The sequence below is a fragment of the Monodelphis domestica genome, chromosome 3, assembly GCF_027887165.1.
Source record: "Monodelphis domestica isolate mMonDom1 chromosome 3, mMonDom1.pri, whole genome shotgun sequence".
In the NCBI taxonomy this organism is placed as follows: Eukaryota; Metazoa; Chordata; class Mammalia; order Didelphimorphia; family Didelphidae; genus Monodelphis; species Monodelphis domestica.
The window spans coordinates 437,287,887-437,304,617 of NC_077229.1; the positions used below are offsets into that span (position 1 = coordinate 437,287,887).

At 37.4% G+C, this 16,731-nt stretch overlaps 1 protein-coding gene across 6 annotated transcripts in view; it reads right to left on the reverse strand.

The window, feature by feature from the left end:
• Positions 1–16,731, reverse strand: part of PDZD2 (PDZ domain containing 2) — a 514,756-nt gene that overhangs the window by 54,739 nt on the left and 443,286 nt on the right. For all 6 annotated transcript variants that reach the window (XM_007487505.3, XM_007487504.3, XM_056824531.1 and 3 more), the window contains 3 exons: positions 14,211–14,359; positions 4,358–4,477; positions 3,389–3,503 (listed from right to left, as the gene is read on the reverse strand). In XM_007487505.3, coding sequence (XP_007487567.1) covers positions 3,389–3,503; positions 4,358–4,477; positions 14,211–14,359 — 384 coding nt within the window. The remainder of the gene's footprint in view (positions 1–3,388; positions 3,504–4,357; positions 4,478–14,210; positions 14,360–16,731) is intronic.

Here is a 16,731-nt window from a genome sequence, read left to right on the forward strand (position 1 = left end):
ACTCCTACATGAATAGGAGGTCAAGGTGCCCAAGACGCTATAAGATTCTGAGTACAATGGGTCAAGTATTATGTCCTGAAGCCTAAAGACCAAAGTATCCTCCCCTTTGGAAACCACCTGCTTTTCCAATACCCATATCAATTACTTAAAAAAAACAACCTTTATCTTCTTTTAGAATCAACAGTAAATATCAGTTTTAAGACTAGGCATTTGGGATGAGATGATCTGCCCAGTTAGGAATTGTCTGAGGCCACATTTGGACCCAACACCTCCCATCTCCAGGCCTTGCTCTCTATCCACTAGTCATTTAGCTGCCCTTGCCCCACATTTAAAGGCAGTTAGTCATTAAGTTTGGAAACCACTGGGTGCTTGAATCTAGATCATTGCGCAATATGAGCTTTTTTTTTTTCCCTAGAAACTGCTTCTTCACCAAAAAAGCAAGTCCATGGCATGTGCAGAGGTGCTTCGTTATGTCATTCGAAAATGGGAAAGGGCTTAAATTATTGTGTCAGCCATTCTGAGCTATGAGTCCTATTTCATATGAAGATAGAATTAACTCTCCCTTTGTTTATTTTTAGTTAATCAAATCAAGAACTTAAAGTACCCCTACTTAGTAGCTAGCTAAACCATTAGGTAAGAGAGCTCACTGGTAACTTACTAGTTCATATTCCCAAAGGCCACAAGCACTACCCCCAAGAAGGCAAATTGAAAGACTGCAATTGGTTTCTGTGAAGAGGGGGGAAAAATGGGAAATGACATGGAAGAGGGGGGTATAAAAGAAGAGACCAACATGGTCTGGGCTCCTTTTCTTTCCTTGGCTTTTGGAGAGACTCTTCCCTTGAATTTTACATCAGTGAGAAGAGCTGAAGACACACGCTTTTCCTTGGAGACGTTCTATGTTGGTGGAACTCTGGATGAAGACACCCCCGGGGACTTCTGGCTGAGGACTACTGGGAAATCCACATGGAGATTGGGATTTGGGAAAGCCCCTGCCAGGGGCTGAGCCAGACTTCACAGGAGCAGCACTTAGGGCAGTAGGCTAGACCAGGCTTTGTCTCCTTCCTATATTTCCCACTTTCACCTTCTCTACCTTGTTGTAAATAAAAGGTGCTAACAGTCATTTTGACTTAGGGCTAATATTTTATAAACAGTGACCACAATATTATTTTTTAACTCTCATATTGAGTCAAACCTAATTTAAATATTACATTCAGAACATTAGTTCATTTTGTATTATGTAACATTCATGATTCCTAGGTACTATAGCAACAGAGTAAAAAAAAATGCCCAACAAGAAAAAACAATTGAAAAAGGGAAAATGTTTTCTTAGATGAGACTTCCCATACGTACTCCAAGAGCAATGACTAGGAATATTTAATACAAAGAATGGAACTTGGGTGGATCTATAGTGTGGGTCTTGGATCACAAAGCCATTTATGGAGAAAGGTTCCAGAAACCTGCCTAAACCTTGCTGGGGAGGCTACCTCCATGGAAGAGAAAAGGGATCCAGACTAGGGAGAATTCACCTAATGTATGTACATTATTGGTATTTTTTTATTTCACTAATTCTTCCTTTTTTTAAAGAATATTTTATTTTTTATTTTAATTTTTAAAATTCATTTTTTATAATTCTTAGAGTTCCAAATGTCTTTCTTACTTCCATCTCTTTCCCACTATTTTAGAAGGTAAGCTCTTTGATAAAGACTGTACCTGTGAAGTCATGCAAAACATATTTCCATTTAAGCCATTAACTAATTAATTATTCTTGATAACTATGTGCTAAGCTTAATTGTTTCTCCTGACTATAGGAGAGCAAAGATGATCAGGGCTTTTAAAATCTAGAGGCCTTGGGAAAAACATTTTCCTAAATTGTTTAATATGAGTGTACCCTTTGATTTGGGGCAGCTAGGTAACCCAGTGGATAGAGTGTTAACCCTGGAGTCAGAAAGCCTCATATTTTTTAATTCAAATAAATCTTCAGAAACTTATTAGCTGTGGGACCCTGAGCAAGTCACTTAACCCCATTTGCCTCAGTTTCCTCATCTTTAGAATGTAAGTAAATGGCAAACCACTCCAATATCTTTGCCAAGATAACACCAAATGGGGTCACAAAAAGGTAGACACAACTAAAGGAAGTGAACAACAACAATCCTTTGGTTCATTCTGGGAATCCTGAAAAAATTAAAAACCCTTGACCTCACTGTTACTAGCCTATTCTTGGCCACTTATGTAGTTCATACATCCACAACTGGAAGGGGTATTAGAAGCCATCTCTTCAAGCCACCTCATTCTACCAATGAGGGAAACAAGTCCAAGAAAAGTTAAGTTACTAGTTCAAGATTACACCATGCTAATTCAGAAAAGATCACTACATTAGAAATGTTGCAAGACAGCATTTAAGGGGATCAGGCACCCTAAACTAAGCTGAATTGAGTCTTCTTGCATCTTGGGCTCATTCTAGTTTACCCTAATAAGCAAGATGAGTTTCAACCACATGAACTGAAATCTAGTAATCCATTCTATAAATGCTTTGTGCTAGCCTCATATTGTTCAGAAACTAAACCCAAAAACTCCACTGGAGAGTTAATTCTTCCTTTAGGCACATAAAGAAATAATCCTCTGCCATGGAAGCAGTAAGCCTGGTCTCATCACCTGTTTGAGCACAGATTACTATCATCATTCTTACTCTGGAAAAGTCTCTAGCTAACCCTTTCCTGACTGACAAAAATCAGATGATTCAGTGTAGTAATATTTAAGTAACTCTGGAAGCCAGTTTAAAAAAACATATTCACACCATTTTTAAAAATGAAAAATACTGATTAAATCATGTAGGAAAGGAAATCTGTTCATGGAAAAATAGGGGTTGTGCAGTGCTAACTACTATTTTAAAAAGATTATTTACATAAAGGAATAATATTCTTAGTTTTTGTATATATATTTTAAAACCCTTACCTTTTGATTTGGAGTCAATACTGTGTATTGGTTCCAAGGCAGAAGAGTGGTAAGGGCTAGAAAATGGGGGTCAAGTGACTTGTCCAGGGTCACACAGCTGGGAAGTATCTGAGGCCAGATTTGAACCTAGGTCCTCCCGTCTCTAGGCCTGTCTCTCAATCCACTGAGCCACCCAGCTGCCCCCTCTGGTATATTATTAAATAAAATGTCACAATGAAATTCAATCACAAAGGAGTTCCTCAAACTGAAAAGTGTTATGGCATTGCTATTTAACACGTTTCTTGCTATTTATCAATAGAGATTTCTCATGTAAAATCCTAAGAAGTTAAGAGGGGAGATCAATGACGTTGGCCTGTCTTCCCAATTTGTTTGCAATCATAGGTTCACAATGAGTCAAAGCCTAACTTTCATTCTATCTCAGGAGATGCTCTCTCACCTTCTTTGAGTCTTCCATCAGCAGCAGCAGCTCCATTTGGGAAAATTGTCTTGACAAAAATGCCCATCCGGCCCCTGGCTGAATCTTGACCTCCCACAATACTGAAGCCAAGACCCTAGTCCCAAAGAGGAAAGACAATTTTTACTGACCATAATACAATAAAAAGTATATTAAATAAAGGGCTGCTTAAAAAAGCATTAAAAGCAACTAGACCAAATAACTGAATACTAAAGAATTATCAAAAATAAATCATAGAAATAATAGATAATTTCAGTAAGATAAGGACAACAATGAGATAACATACCAAGCTCCCTTTGCAGAAATAACTGCTAACATGATCATATTCCCAAATTCAGTAAATATAATATTGTAATCACTTGGACACAAATTATGGCTGGTATTTTCTTCTCCAGTTGTCTCCTGTGATCAACTTTCTTTTTCAATGGCCATCTGTTACCCTTAGAAAACTAAAATTGGTTCTGAGGAATAAGGAAATATCATTTCGTGCCACTGTGGTGCTATATTAGTTTCATTGTTGTATTTTATTCTTTTCCACTTCATATTAAGACAACCATCTAAAAAGTCCTGGTCATTTATTCTCTAATAATGGAATCACTATAAGGCTTAATTGGGACTTCTTCTGAGGTCACAAGTCCTGCCATTCTTAACATGAGAAACTTAAAAATGGTGGGCTCTATTCTGCAGCCAAATCATGTGTCCTGAATGAGGTACTATTTACCTCTCCAAAAACAGGAAGCAAAAAGGAAAGGAAAGAGAAACAGCAGATCCATTCTATCCTGAGCTCAGAGAAAAAGATTTTCATAGGATATACTTAGAACTATATAAAAGTCACATTCTAAAATATTATTTCTTATTTAAACTTTCTTCTAAGTAAAAACAAAACAATAATAGCCCTGGGTTTAACAAATTGCCTCAAAGGAATAAAGCCATCCTTTAAAAAGCTCTCACCTTGCCTTGACCTTTCATCAGCACAATGTTGGAGATAATGGAGGGCTGAGCTAGTCTCCAAGGGGATTCCACCTGAGCAGTGCTTAAGGACCGAGTTGACTTCTTCACAACATGATATTCCTATATTGAACCATAATGCACAATGGTCAGAATTCAATCATTTATATTGCTACTAGAGGATCTTTTCTTTCCATTCAAGTGGTCTTCTGATGTCTCATTATGGTGTGCAGATTATCCTAGTTCTCCAAGATTAATTTAGGGGAATGTAAGCTCTGGCAGGTCCTAGCCCAAGCTGGGAAGCTTCAGCAAGGGCTGTTCAGAGAAACAGCCTGGCCCAGATTGGAGAGGCTTATCACCAGGTTAGCCACAGGGTGATGAATTTTTGTGCCACAGCAATTTTTATGGATAGTCTACCAATTAATCAAGGGTCCGCAATGTTCAATGTAGGGAATCTCTATCCCAATGAAAATATGCAGACTTGAAATCTTGAAGTTGTTTATCACCCAAAAGCAAACTCAATTGTTTAAATCTCAGCATGCTGGACCCGGTTTATACTTTTTCTTTATGTCCATTATACCCATTCACTTTCACTAGAAGAAGAATTCAGAAGAGATAAGCCTAGTTGGCCGGATTTTGGATAACTATGGCTGGAACTAATTAACCTCAACATGTGTCATCCACGTGTAATTTGTGCCTAGGAACCCCATCCATTAGCAGACTGTGTTTTCCCCTCCTCTTTGCAGAATGCCACAGAAGCCTATTCCTTGTTTCCTGGATTGGAGCCTAGGATCTGGAAACCTGAAGGCCTTGGGGATATAGGACAACCATCAATGGTCTGGTTCTCATTTGGCAAGCATCCTACATAGACCCCCCAGGCCAAGGTCAAAGTCTTGGTTGGAAAGTATCAGCATTTCAAGATCATTTCAGCCACTTACACATACACACACATAACCACACAACCCTTGTGCCATATAAAAACACAAACCACACATATACCCAGATAAGTCTCATTCTATAAACATTCTACCAAGCCTGCTATAGGATACCTCTAATCCATCTACAGGAAAGAAAATATTTTCCTATATATACCATAGTCTCTACTTCTGAGCAATTCATATTCTAGTTTCCTTTTTGTTTCAGTATATCAACCACAGAATATGGGTGTACAGCAGAGTGTGGTATTTACAACACAAACAAGAAGTTAGGTAGTTATATATCAAAGAATGCATTCCGCTTAGCTCTCTGCTACTCTTCAAAAGAGTCTTATAACAGTACATATAATTTGATGACTTATAGATTTTCCCAGAAGTTGCATTTATTCCAGCATAAGCAAAAAATAAAGGCCATTTTTTCATTTAACATGAGAATTTGGAGATTACATGATATTCCTTACTGCCTTTAATTTTATTTTTCTACCTACTGAGGTAGAAATGAAATATTTGACAGTGATATTTCTTGAACTCCAGATTACTTAATTCTCCTTTTGCAGTTCATGATGTTAGACTCCAGGACTTAAACTCATCAAAAAATAACGGGTTGGGAGTGAGTGTAAAGGGGATAGTCGAGTATACCTTTCCTAAGACTATCATGGGATATGATTGCTTCTTGTTCATCTCCAGACTATGGAAGCTCTTTCTTAGATTGACAAATGATCCTGTCCTTACCACACTCAGTCACTTCCCTTTCTAACCCCCTAACAGATCTGTCATCACATTAATCTGAGTATAGCCCACTCACAAAGATACAGATAGCAACATGTCCATGCCTGCCTATCCTATGTGTCTCTCCCAACATTTCCTCGCCTAAGTTCACAGAGACTCTACTCAGTATACTAGAAGCTTCCTTTGAACTTCCTTGATTTTGCTAGTAAACTATGTATGGAACATATGAAATATTTATGAGTTATCCTTCTATCTTGATATGTGAGTAGCTTGTCTTCTTTGTCATTCACACATTTCCTTGATGGCATCTTTTACACTGCTTGTCCTACTTGGAACTCTTTTGAATGATTACAGATGTGGCCTAAGAGGTATGTTCTGCAAACTTCCAGGGCTTGAAGTAATCGACATCCTGCCATCTGCAAAAAGGCACATCTGGAAGACCTCAGAATCTTTCTTCCACATGGATTATGTGCCAAATGACCTACATGACAGTGGTAAGCACCTGTAGTGAGCTAATGCCTCTCCATTCCATGCCTTATTTGATATTAACAACCAAAGGGTCAAACAAGTTGTTATATTTTTAAAGCATTTTACATAACTTTGACATCTACTTAGGAAACATATTGTTGGAAGGGAGCTTTTAAGGTAGCATTTGGCATTAATAAAGCAGATGCCATTTTATAATCAAGAGTAAAAACAACAGACTGGCATTTATATACTACTTTAAGGTTTGCAAAGTGCTTTACATATATCATCTCATTCACCTTCATAATAACCCTGTGATATATGTACTACAAAATATCCCCACTGTACAGATGAGGAAACTGAGGAATGAGAGGGTAAACAGATTGTCTTTGGTCACTTAGATACTCAGTATCTGAGGTATGAGTTCATCTCAAGCCTTTTTGACTCCAGGTTCAGTAGTCTACCTACTGCACCACTCAACTGCCATAAAAATGAGCTAAAAACAAGTGTAATAGGTTCAAATAACCTCTGTATCTTTTAGTGAATTGTTTGATAGTAAGGATGTAAAGTAAAGTAGATGGCAGCTTGCTAAAGCTTGGCTATTTCCTTGTTATTGTCATTCAGTATGCTCTTAATCTGAATGTAGGTTTTTCTTTTTTCTTTAATTTAAATTAAATTATTTAGTCAATTTATAACATTATTTCTTGGTTACAAGAATCATATTATTTCCCTCCCTCCCCTGCCCCCACTCTTTCTGTAGCTGACGCATGATTTCACTGGGTATTACATGTGTCCTTGATCAAAACCTATTTCCATGTTGTTGATGTTTGCACTAGGGCGATCATTTAGTCTACATCTCCAACCATATCCCCTGGACCCATGTATTCAAGCAGTTGTTTTTCTTCTGTTTCTACTCCCAGTGTTTTTCCTCTGAATGTGGTTAATGTTTTTTCTCATAGATCCCTCCAAGTTGTTCAGGATCACTGCATTGCCACTAATGGTGAAGTCCATTACATTCGATTGTACCACAGTGTATCAGTCTCTATGTACAATGTTCTCCTGGTTCTGCTCCTTTCGCTCTGCATTAATTCCTGGAGGTCATTCCAGTTCACATGGAATTCTTCTTATTATTAGGTTATTCTAATAAAATTTTTTATATCTATGAAAGTATGCCATAGATTAATATCTATTAATATTTTCTCAGTTACCTTTTTTTCTGGTAATAATAAGATCTGGAATTTTTTTCCATGTCATTGGTATTTTCCCCTCCTTTAGCTATATTGAGAATTGATCTCTTCACACCCTCAATAATTTGTTGTCTCCTGTGGAAAGGAAAACTGAATCAAGCTTTGGCATTTCTGCCACTGAGATAGAGCAGACAGCAATTTAAATGTTGGAGTGAAGATATTGACAGTGAAGGCATTTGGAGGGGGTCAAATATCTTTTTAAGGGTGAGGGAAGTCTGAAGGGAGTAAGAGTTTTTAGGGGAGAAGGTTCACTGTAACCTCAAGTACCCAAATCTTGAGGTGCCCATCCCAGCCTCTCCCCCTTTTTTCCCCTGGTATAATATCTGTCCTCAGATTATTTTCTTACACTCCAGTATGAATCTCCTTAGTATCTTCCTAGTCTAGAATTACTGGTTTTTCCATCTTTGTTTTCTTCAATGGTATTTCTACTCACTTAAGCAGAACATGTGGGACTTTGATACAGGAAAAATCCAGATGTGACATCACTTTTGGTGAAAAGGATTATTTTAAAAATCTTTACAGATCTTTTCCATTTTTCATCTGTTTGATATCCTCCATCTGTTTCATTTTTTAATGCCCTTGAAATTATTATGTTTACTTGAGTCTCTTTCAAAGCCTCTTTAAAATTTGTTCTTCTTTTCACTGTTTTATGATGTTTTAGGAGATGACACTTTCATGATCTTTCACTATTCTTCTCTTTTGAAAAATGCCAGAAATTAGTTTATATTCTAAACTGGTGTTGTCCTTAGCTTCCCTTGATGATGTCTTGGCTCTCACCTAGGCAAGTGTAATTCAAGAATAAGGCAATTTTTAGGTTCTTTTATGCTATTCAATTGATTTGTACTTCAACATGAATTGTTATAATTGGGTATTATCCTTTCCTCCATCCATTTCTTTTTTTGGTATTAATATTTTATTTCATTTGGCCAAGTTGTAATGGTTTTCATGGTATGACATCACACATATACACATATACACATGCTTTTCTTCCATCTTTTGGTTTCCAAACACTTCTGTGTCAATAAACTTGACCTTACAGTCAAGTGGAAAATGACCCTCACACTAGTAATAAGCTATTTCCTACCTTTTCAAATATAGTCAATGAAATTTCTGTGATTTTATTTGGTGCTTGTCATGTTCATAGGTCTTCAAATTCTTCTGCAGAAGTGTTTGTGATAAATAAATATGCAGCTTCAAGGTAGCTCACAAATCTTTAGCCTCTTTCAACTCCTCAGCCCTGCCCCAAAATGTCCAACATCTTTGTTTTTGCATCAGAGTAATTGAGTATCAAGGTCTCTTCCTATTAACCCTTCTTTTCCTATCTGGGAACAAATGGACACTATCCCACATGAAGTGTCTCCAAGATAATAAGGGGTAACTCTCTCTACTAATAAGTCCATTATTATTGTCTAATATGGGAGAGAAAGAAAAAAGAGAGATGTAGCAGAGAAAGAAGAGGGAAAAAATGAGAAGAAAGTAGAAGACAAAGGTAAAAGAAATGTGGGACAAGAAGAATGGAACATCTCTCCTTTCTCAGACTTTTTCTGCTCACCTATGACTAGAGAGTAGAGGGGTGGTTTGTGAGTGGTTATTTCTGGGCCATGCAAATACCCAGTTTCTTAGATGGTTTGAGGTTAAACATGTTGCCAGACCACTGGATTTCCATGGCTCTGACTGTTATAAGGCCCTCTCTTTCATTTTTTTTTTTTGAAAACATTCCAACTACATGGCTGATTTACAACTTCCCAACCTCTCCTCAAGTTTTCAGCCAACAAGCTTTGGGTAGGTCACTGGTTCCGATCTCTTTAAAGCATTCCTTTGGTTAGTTCTAACCCTGCCCCAAATATGTTTTATGTTTCTCTTTCTGTCTCCACCCTACCCTTCTAATCCCAGCAAGAATATCAGCATCCAAAAGCCCAATAACCTCGCTCTTCTACCTCCTTGGATCAACAAAATAGCAAGATTGATTTTTTCACTGATTCAATGATTTCTTATAGGTAACACAAGACCATAAACATGACATTTTATTAGCAATATTAATGTAATTTTATACATAGCCATCAAATACCTGAGTAATAAGAATAAAAATAATAACTAGAGATTATAAGATTTGCAAAGTGTTTCACCAATAATATTTCATTTTATCCTCATAGCCATTATTCTGGAAGGTAGGTGCTATTAAAATTCTCATTTTCTCAAAGAGGAAAATAGAGGTTGAGAAAAGCAGAATCATACAGCTACTAAATGTCCTAAGTTGGACATGAACTCAGGTCTTTCTGACTCCAGGCCCAGTATTCTATCCGCAGTACCTCCAAGAAGTCATTGTTTATTCTTTCTTTCTAATAAGATCAATGGCATCATGGCATGATGTCCTGACTTTCCCATGAACTGAGTTTAAGTGAGGCAGAGTTGAACAAAGTAGTCAGTCTCACTTTCTCTTCCAGAGTCATCAAAGTCCAGTGGTAAGACAAAAGTCAGGAAAACTGGAAATGGCCTGGGATACAATAGATGATCTTGGTTTCTTCAATGTCAGACCACTCTTAAGAAGCCCCTGCTTCAGCTACCTTTATAGCTACTGGAACAAATTGCTCTCAATTGAACATTCCACCAAGAGGAAGTCTTCAAATGCTTGGGGTAGACATCTCTCTAATCACTTGATGAGGCTAAGGTAGGTCAATTATTTTCAATCTATTTTAGTTCCTCTGGCTAAAATGGTTTGACTGTAGTGTGGCTGCTGCACATGCTACAGTTTCTTAGAACCAAAGAGAAAGTTGGGTAACATATAGACATCAAAGGTGGATGCATGGCCCTACAAGGGTTCAGCAAACTCTTAACACCAGAGGTGCCAGTCCTCCTCGAATCTCCCCCCCCCCTCCATCTAGCAGTTAAGAAGCTGAAGCAAATTATCTTTTGAGGTCCCTTTCATCTCTCAGAGGAATTTCTAAACCTGACAAGGTTCAATAGTGACCCCCTGCTCCCCTGCTTTATCTTCTTTTCTTTGTCAGTATTTACACTACCTCTTGGATGACTTTTCTTCTGTTTCTAGGCTTTGCTATAATTGAAAGGCTTTAAAAGTGAACCTTGTGAATTCTTTAAGGACTCTCAGATTTCCCTGGTCACGCCAACTTCATTATCTTCAGTTCTTTGCTTTCTAGCCAACTTTCCTTTATCTTCCTCTCATTTATGATTCTAGCTTGGTCTTTATCACCATGTCTGCTCCTGTGTGAAGATGCACCTCCTCACCTGCTTTTGTCTGCTGTATTCCCCCATTAGAATAGGAGCTGTCTGAGGACAGGGACCATCTTTCTTTTTTCTTGAATTGATATCCTCAATCCTTAGCACTGTGCCTAGTACACGGCAGCCACTTGATAAATGTCTGCTACCTAGATCCAGGAGTTCTTAACATTTTCTGAGTCAGTGAAATCTATGGTCTCTTTCTATGAATAAAGCTTGTTACATTCACAATAGAAAGAAATGCTAAAATTCAGGTATAAGTTAGTGAAAATAGAGATGCTATTTTTCCACATCTGAGTTGATGGACTTCTTAAGAGTAATCTAGTTCTCTGGGGAGTCTGTGGACTCCAGATTAAGAACTTGTATTGTAGAAATTATGTAAATCATTCTTTTTTTTTTTTTGCTGGTCTGAGAAGAGTAACCTGAGGAGAGATGTTTCATCAGGGATTATACAACAAACTCTAGCTAAATGGTGAAATACTTAATATTTTTATTTTTACCATTACCATCCCCACCACCACAGTTGACATTTACATAGTACTTTAAAGTTTACAAAATTGAAATACATTGTTCCTAGCAGTTTCCTTTCACTATATTCTCACAGAACTCGGTTACACATACCCATGTTCCCCCTTATTCTCCCCACAGGCTATTCCAGCATTTGATGGCTGTACTAGATAAATGATAGGGGTTTGACCACAGCCTGGATACCACTGTGAGGCCCCACTGTCTCCTGGCAGCTGAATTCAGTTCTTAGATCCAAAACACACAGCAGAGAAGAGAATCAAGAAATTGGGTTCCCAACAGAATTTTTTCTCCTCCTCAGCTCAAGTCCTATTGGAAAATAACACTGCTGACTGCCTTACAGCCTGGCCAGAGAGTTTGTCCCTTCCACACTATCTATCACAACCCTGTCACCTTGAATATCTCCAGAACCATGAAGGAAGCAGCATTTATGCAATTCAATTTAACAAGAATTTATTAAATGCCTCTGTACAGAAAACTGTGCTAGGAATTGGATGGAAGGGGAGAGTAGGGAGCAAACTTTAGTTGAGATGCAGTCTGTCATCATTGGACTTAAGCTTTGACAGAGGGATATGATACACACATGGATAAATGTAATACAAAATGATAATCTAAATACATTATCAAAGAATGAGCTAGAAGGAAGGGGCAAGAAGTTACTGTCAGCTAAAAAGAGCTGTTAGGGGTTGCAATAAATAGAATGCCTTGTCTGGAGCCAGGAAGAATTGACTTCAAATCTGGCTTCAGATGCTACTTGTGAGACCCTGGATAAGTCAATTAGTCCTATGCCTCAGTTTCCTAGTTTGTCAAATGAGCTAGAGAAGGAAATGGGAAACCACTCACACATTTTGCCAATAAAAGTCCAAATGGGATCATGAAGAATTGAACAAGACTGAAAATGACTAAAAAAAAACACCTAGAAAAATCAGAGAAACTTTTCTGGAGGATACAACCTTTAAATGGGACTTAAAAGGATGAATAGTCCTCCACAGTCAAAAGGTAGAGAAGAAAAACATTCCAGGCTTAGGGAACAATAAAGGAAAAGAGGTGGTTAAAATAAACAAACAAGGAATATGCTAGAGCCATCAGAAAATACTCCATGTTGAAGTGCAGAGAGTATTGTGAATCTTAAAACTGCTCAGACTCTACCTTAGAAGATTTGGCTAAGCTATTCCCTTATTGTAACAACTGAAGGTACTTCAGGAATGTATTGGGAATTTTAACATTACTCCACCCATACTTAGGCAGTGCCTTAGGGGAAAATAAAGTTGTAAACTCCTTACTGAACAATGAAAAGTCCCCAATTCATACTTATAGTGAAGCAAAAACCCTTAAGCTGGGTCTATTTTTAGATCTAATACAAAAGGGTGCTAAGTACCTATAAAGGTTAAATTAATCACTAAAAGGTCAAGCAACCTACAAAGGGCAAGCTTAGCAAAAGAGGTGTGAAGTTTTAGTCTACCCAGAGAAGGTGATAACAAAAGAAGATGTGAACTAAGAATGGTCAGTCCTGGGGAAAACGTCTACTGTGATTGGTAGATGTGAAAATTTAGGGGAGGTGACACAAGAGAAATTTCTCTTTAAAAGGAGCTGGCTCTCTGAACTTGGAGAGGGGAGGTTCAGATTAGTTGGTGTTTGGAGTAGTTGGAGTTTTGGAGTTAGTGTGGAGGAGCTGCGTCTCTGAACTTAGTTGGAGTTTTGCTTGGGACAAAATCTTGTGGTGAGTGGATAAAAGACTGACTAGTCTCTCTTAAGGCTCAGGCCCAGGCCATTTGGCCTAGGCCCTTTCCTACTATTTCCTCTTACTCTGTCCCTTTCCCTTCCCTTAATTCCTTCATTTGTATTAATTAAAATCTCCATAAAAACCCAGCTGACTTGAGTATTTTCATATTTGGGAATTTTTCCATGGCGACCACTTATTTTTAATTTTAAATCAAGACACTAAAAATTATCTTTACAAAATTTGGCTGAAACCTTCACAGTTTGGCAATTCATAGTCTTGAAAACCATATTTTTGCAGTCACAGTATATAGAAAGGAAACCACTTAGGAGATGAGGTTGGAGAGTCAAGAGCACTTGATCCTTACCCATTAGATTTTTTTAAAAATAAGTTTTTATTTATATTTTCTTTCTTTTATCACCATCATTGTCTCATCTATCTCTCCCAGGGAGCCCATCCCATAAGATAAGTGATATTTGTTCAAGAGAAGAAAAAGTCATCCCAAATGATTGAAACAACCCAAAAGTCCGAAAACAAATGCAAATGTGAAGCACCTGTGGACCTTCCATCTCCCTGAAGGGCTGGGTTGAGGGTATCTTCTTATATTTCTCCATTCAAGTTCAATTTGATCTTAATACCTTTCTATATTTACTTTTTATTTTTTGTATGTTATTGTTCTTTCCATTCACATTATAGTCTCTGCAAATTGTATTCTTGGCTCTATTTACTTCACTATGCATTAATTCATATAGATTTTTCCATGACATACATTAGCGTTATCACTAAGACAGAAAGCACATTGCTGATACTACAAAAATTCAGTTTCTCTTCATAGATATAAATGAGGGACTTAGTCTCTGCCCTTAGGGAGTTGATAAAAGAAAAGGCAAGTCCTTGCAGAATACTACAGAAAAAAAGAGGGATTAAGACCTCTCCTTGGCTTGATCAGGGGGCTGAGGCATTATTATGGCAGTCAGGGAACCAAGAGCCATTGGACTGACCTGTCTTGCCCCAGCAGAATCCAGCTGCTGTGGAAGGGAATGTTTCCGGGCACTCCGAGATAACTTTTCCAACATCTCCCTGCTGGGATCACCATTTTCTACTGTCAGCTCATCATCTTCTCCAACAGATTCTAGACGAGGAGCACCTCCTAGGAAGCAAAGGAAATATGGTTGTATGATAATGATAGGAATATTAATAATGGTAATATTCTAGTAGTAGCTCATTTGGTCCTTGTAAAAACTTTTTGAAGTGCTATTATTTCCCCTCTTTTGCATATGAAGAAACCAAGGCTAAGATTAAATAACATGTCATGTGTTATATCTAAATCATGATCCCACACCAGGTCTTTCTAGCTCTAAAGCCGATGCACTATGCACAGTACACACATTGCGTCCCCAAGACTATTAAGAAAACATCTATCTCTAGTTACCAGAAGGCTGGGATTGATTGGCTTAGTTTCTTAATACCATGAAAGTAACAAGGTACTTCATTTGTCACTCAGTTACCCTAAGATCTCCACCTAATTCCAAGGCTTTGGAGAAGTCTCTCTCCTCTGAAGACATCGCTAGAATAGCTTGGTTGGTTTAGTGAATAAAATGGAATATTTTAACTCAAGGAGCAACTTATTCCAAACTAACAGTTATTATACAGCATCTGCTGATAATGCAATAAATAATGGCAAGACTGTTCATAGCAGATGGATTTAGCAGCTGGTTTGAGATTTCCTATAGGTAGATACATTTATTTCTTTTAGAACTAAAATGTTAAGTAGTGGATTCCCACTGTCAGAAGCAAATATGTGAAGATGGAAGGATTGTGGAAAATCACCACTTCAAGAAATCCATCAAAAAAACATTTTAATTAAATGTCCATTCTGACTATGTACTACATATAAGAAAGCAAGGTAGTGAGGAATGCTGGGCTTGGAGTTAGGAAACCCTGAATTCAAAACCGGACTCTGATGCTTACAAGCTGTATGACCCTGCGCAAGTCACTTAACCCTGTTTGCCTTAGTTTCCTCATCTGTAAAATGAGCTAGAGAAGGAAATGGCAAACCACTTTCATATCTCTGTCAAGAAAACTCTACAGTAAGAGTTGGATACAACTAAAACAATCGAATAATAAGCATTTACATAAGGCTACTTACTAATTCATAAAATTAAAAAATTTAGGTGTCAGAAGACTATAGATACATTTATCATAATATTAAAAATTTCAACAATTTGGCAAAATCTTTTCGATTGAATTCAAAAGGTACATCTAACAATCTAAATGATGAAACTGGTCCATTTGTAGAGGGGCATGGCAATATACAGATGGGTCATAGTACCCTAAGTTTAGGAATATTCAAAAATATCAGTTGTGGACTTTTGACTTGAGTTAAACATAATTATAAAAGGGTCACCTTAGATAAAAACTTCATTTTTTTCCCTCTAACTAGATTTCAAAACCTGAATGTCTCTGAAGTTCTTTTAAGAAGTTTTCATCCAATCAATAGTATTTATGAAGGCTTTCCTACAAACAAGGTACTGTGTTAGGTACAATTTTACAGATAGATACACTAATATGACAATGAGCCTGAGGGTCAAAATTATTGCTTCATTATGTTGGCATCTCTATATGCAAACTGCTAGGCACAAAACATATCAAAGGAGAAAGGCGGCAATGATATTTTTCATTCAGAAAAAAAAAAGCTATCTACAGGTATGAGATAGGTAGTTTCAACAGTGTATGGATACAAGGTATTAGGAGGAGGAGGAGGAAGAAGAAGAAGCAGAAGAAGCAGAGGAAGAAGAGCAGGAGGAAGAGGAAGAAGACGATGATGACAATGACGACAATGACAATGACGACAATGACAATGACGATGACTAGGTTTCTTTGTGTATTCAGACTAAAAATGCAATGGGTCCTTACTAGCCTAATATCAACTCTTATGTGTTGCATAAGCAACACGAAAGTTTTAAGTGGTTCGGTTTCTGACCTTTGTCAGTTCATCCTTCTGTAGGCAGCCTGGTGGCCCCTTCCTTCCAGGGACTTTCTATGAGCTATGATTCCAGGATGAAGAAAAGATGGATTTTTAATAATTTCATCTAATGCGTCTTCTCTTTAGAGAAGAGTGAAGAGTTCTAGTAGTATCTTAGCTGTTTTGAAGACAGCTGACATTCCACTTAGACCATGAAAGTCAGTCATTGTTCCAGTTCCAGATATCTGACAAAACTCTTTAACAGTCATATTAAACTCTCTACATGTAACCTCCCTCCCAAAAAACTAAAACTAAAACTAATACAAGTGTCCTATAGTTTAAGAAAGATAACTTTAAGAGTTTTAAAGGCAAAAAGGAATTTAGATTCCATTTTCCTATTTGGACTTCATAATAACTTTATAAGAAAGATCATGGTTCTATTATTCCCATTTCCCCAGTTATATATCCCTAATTTAAAGGAAAAGAAATTGAGGCCAAAATCAGTAATGACTTGATATGAGAGACAGAATTAGAGACAAACCTACACTAGAGTTCAG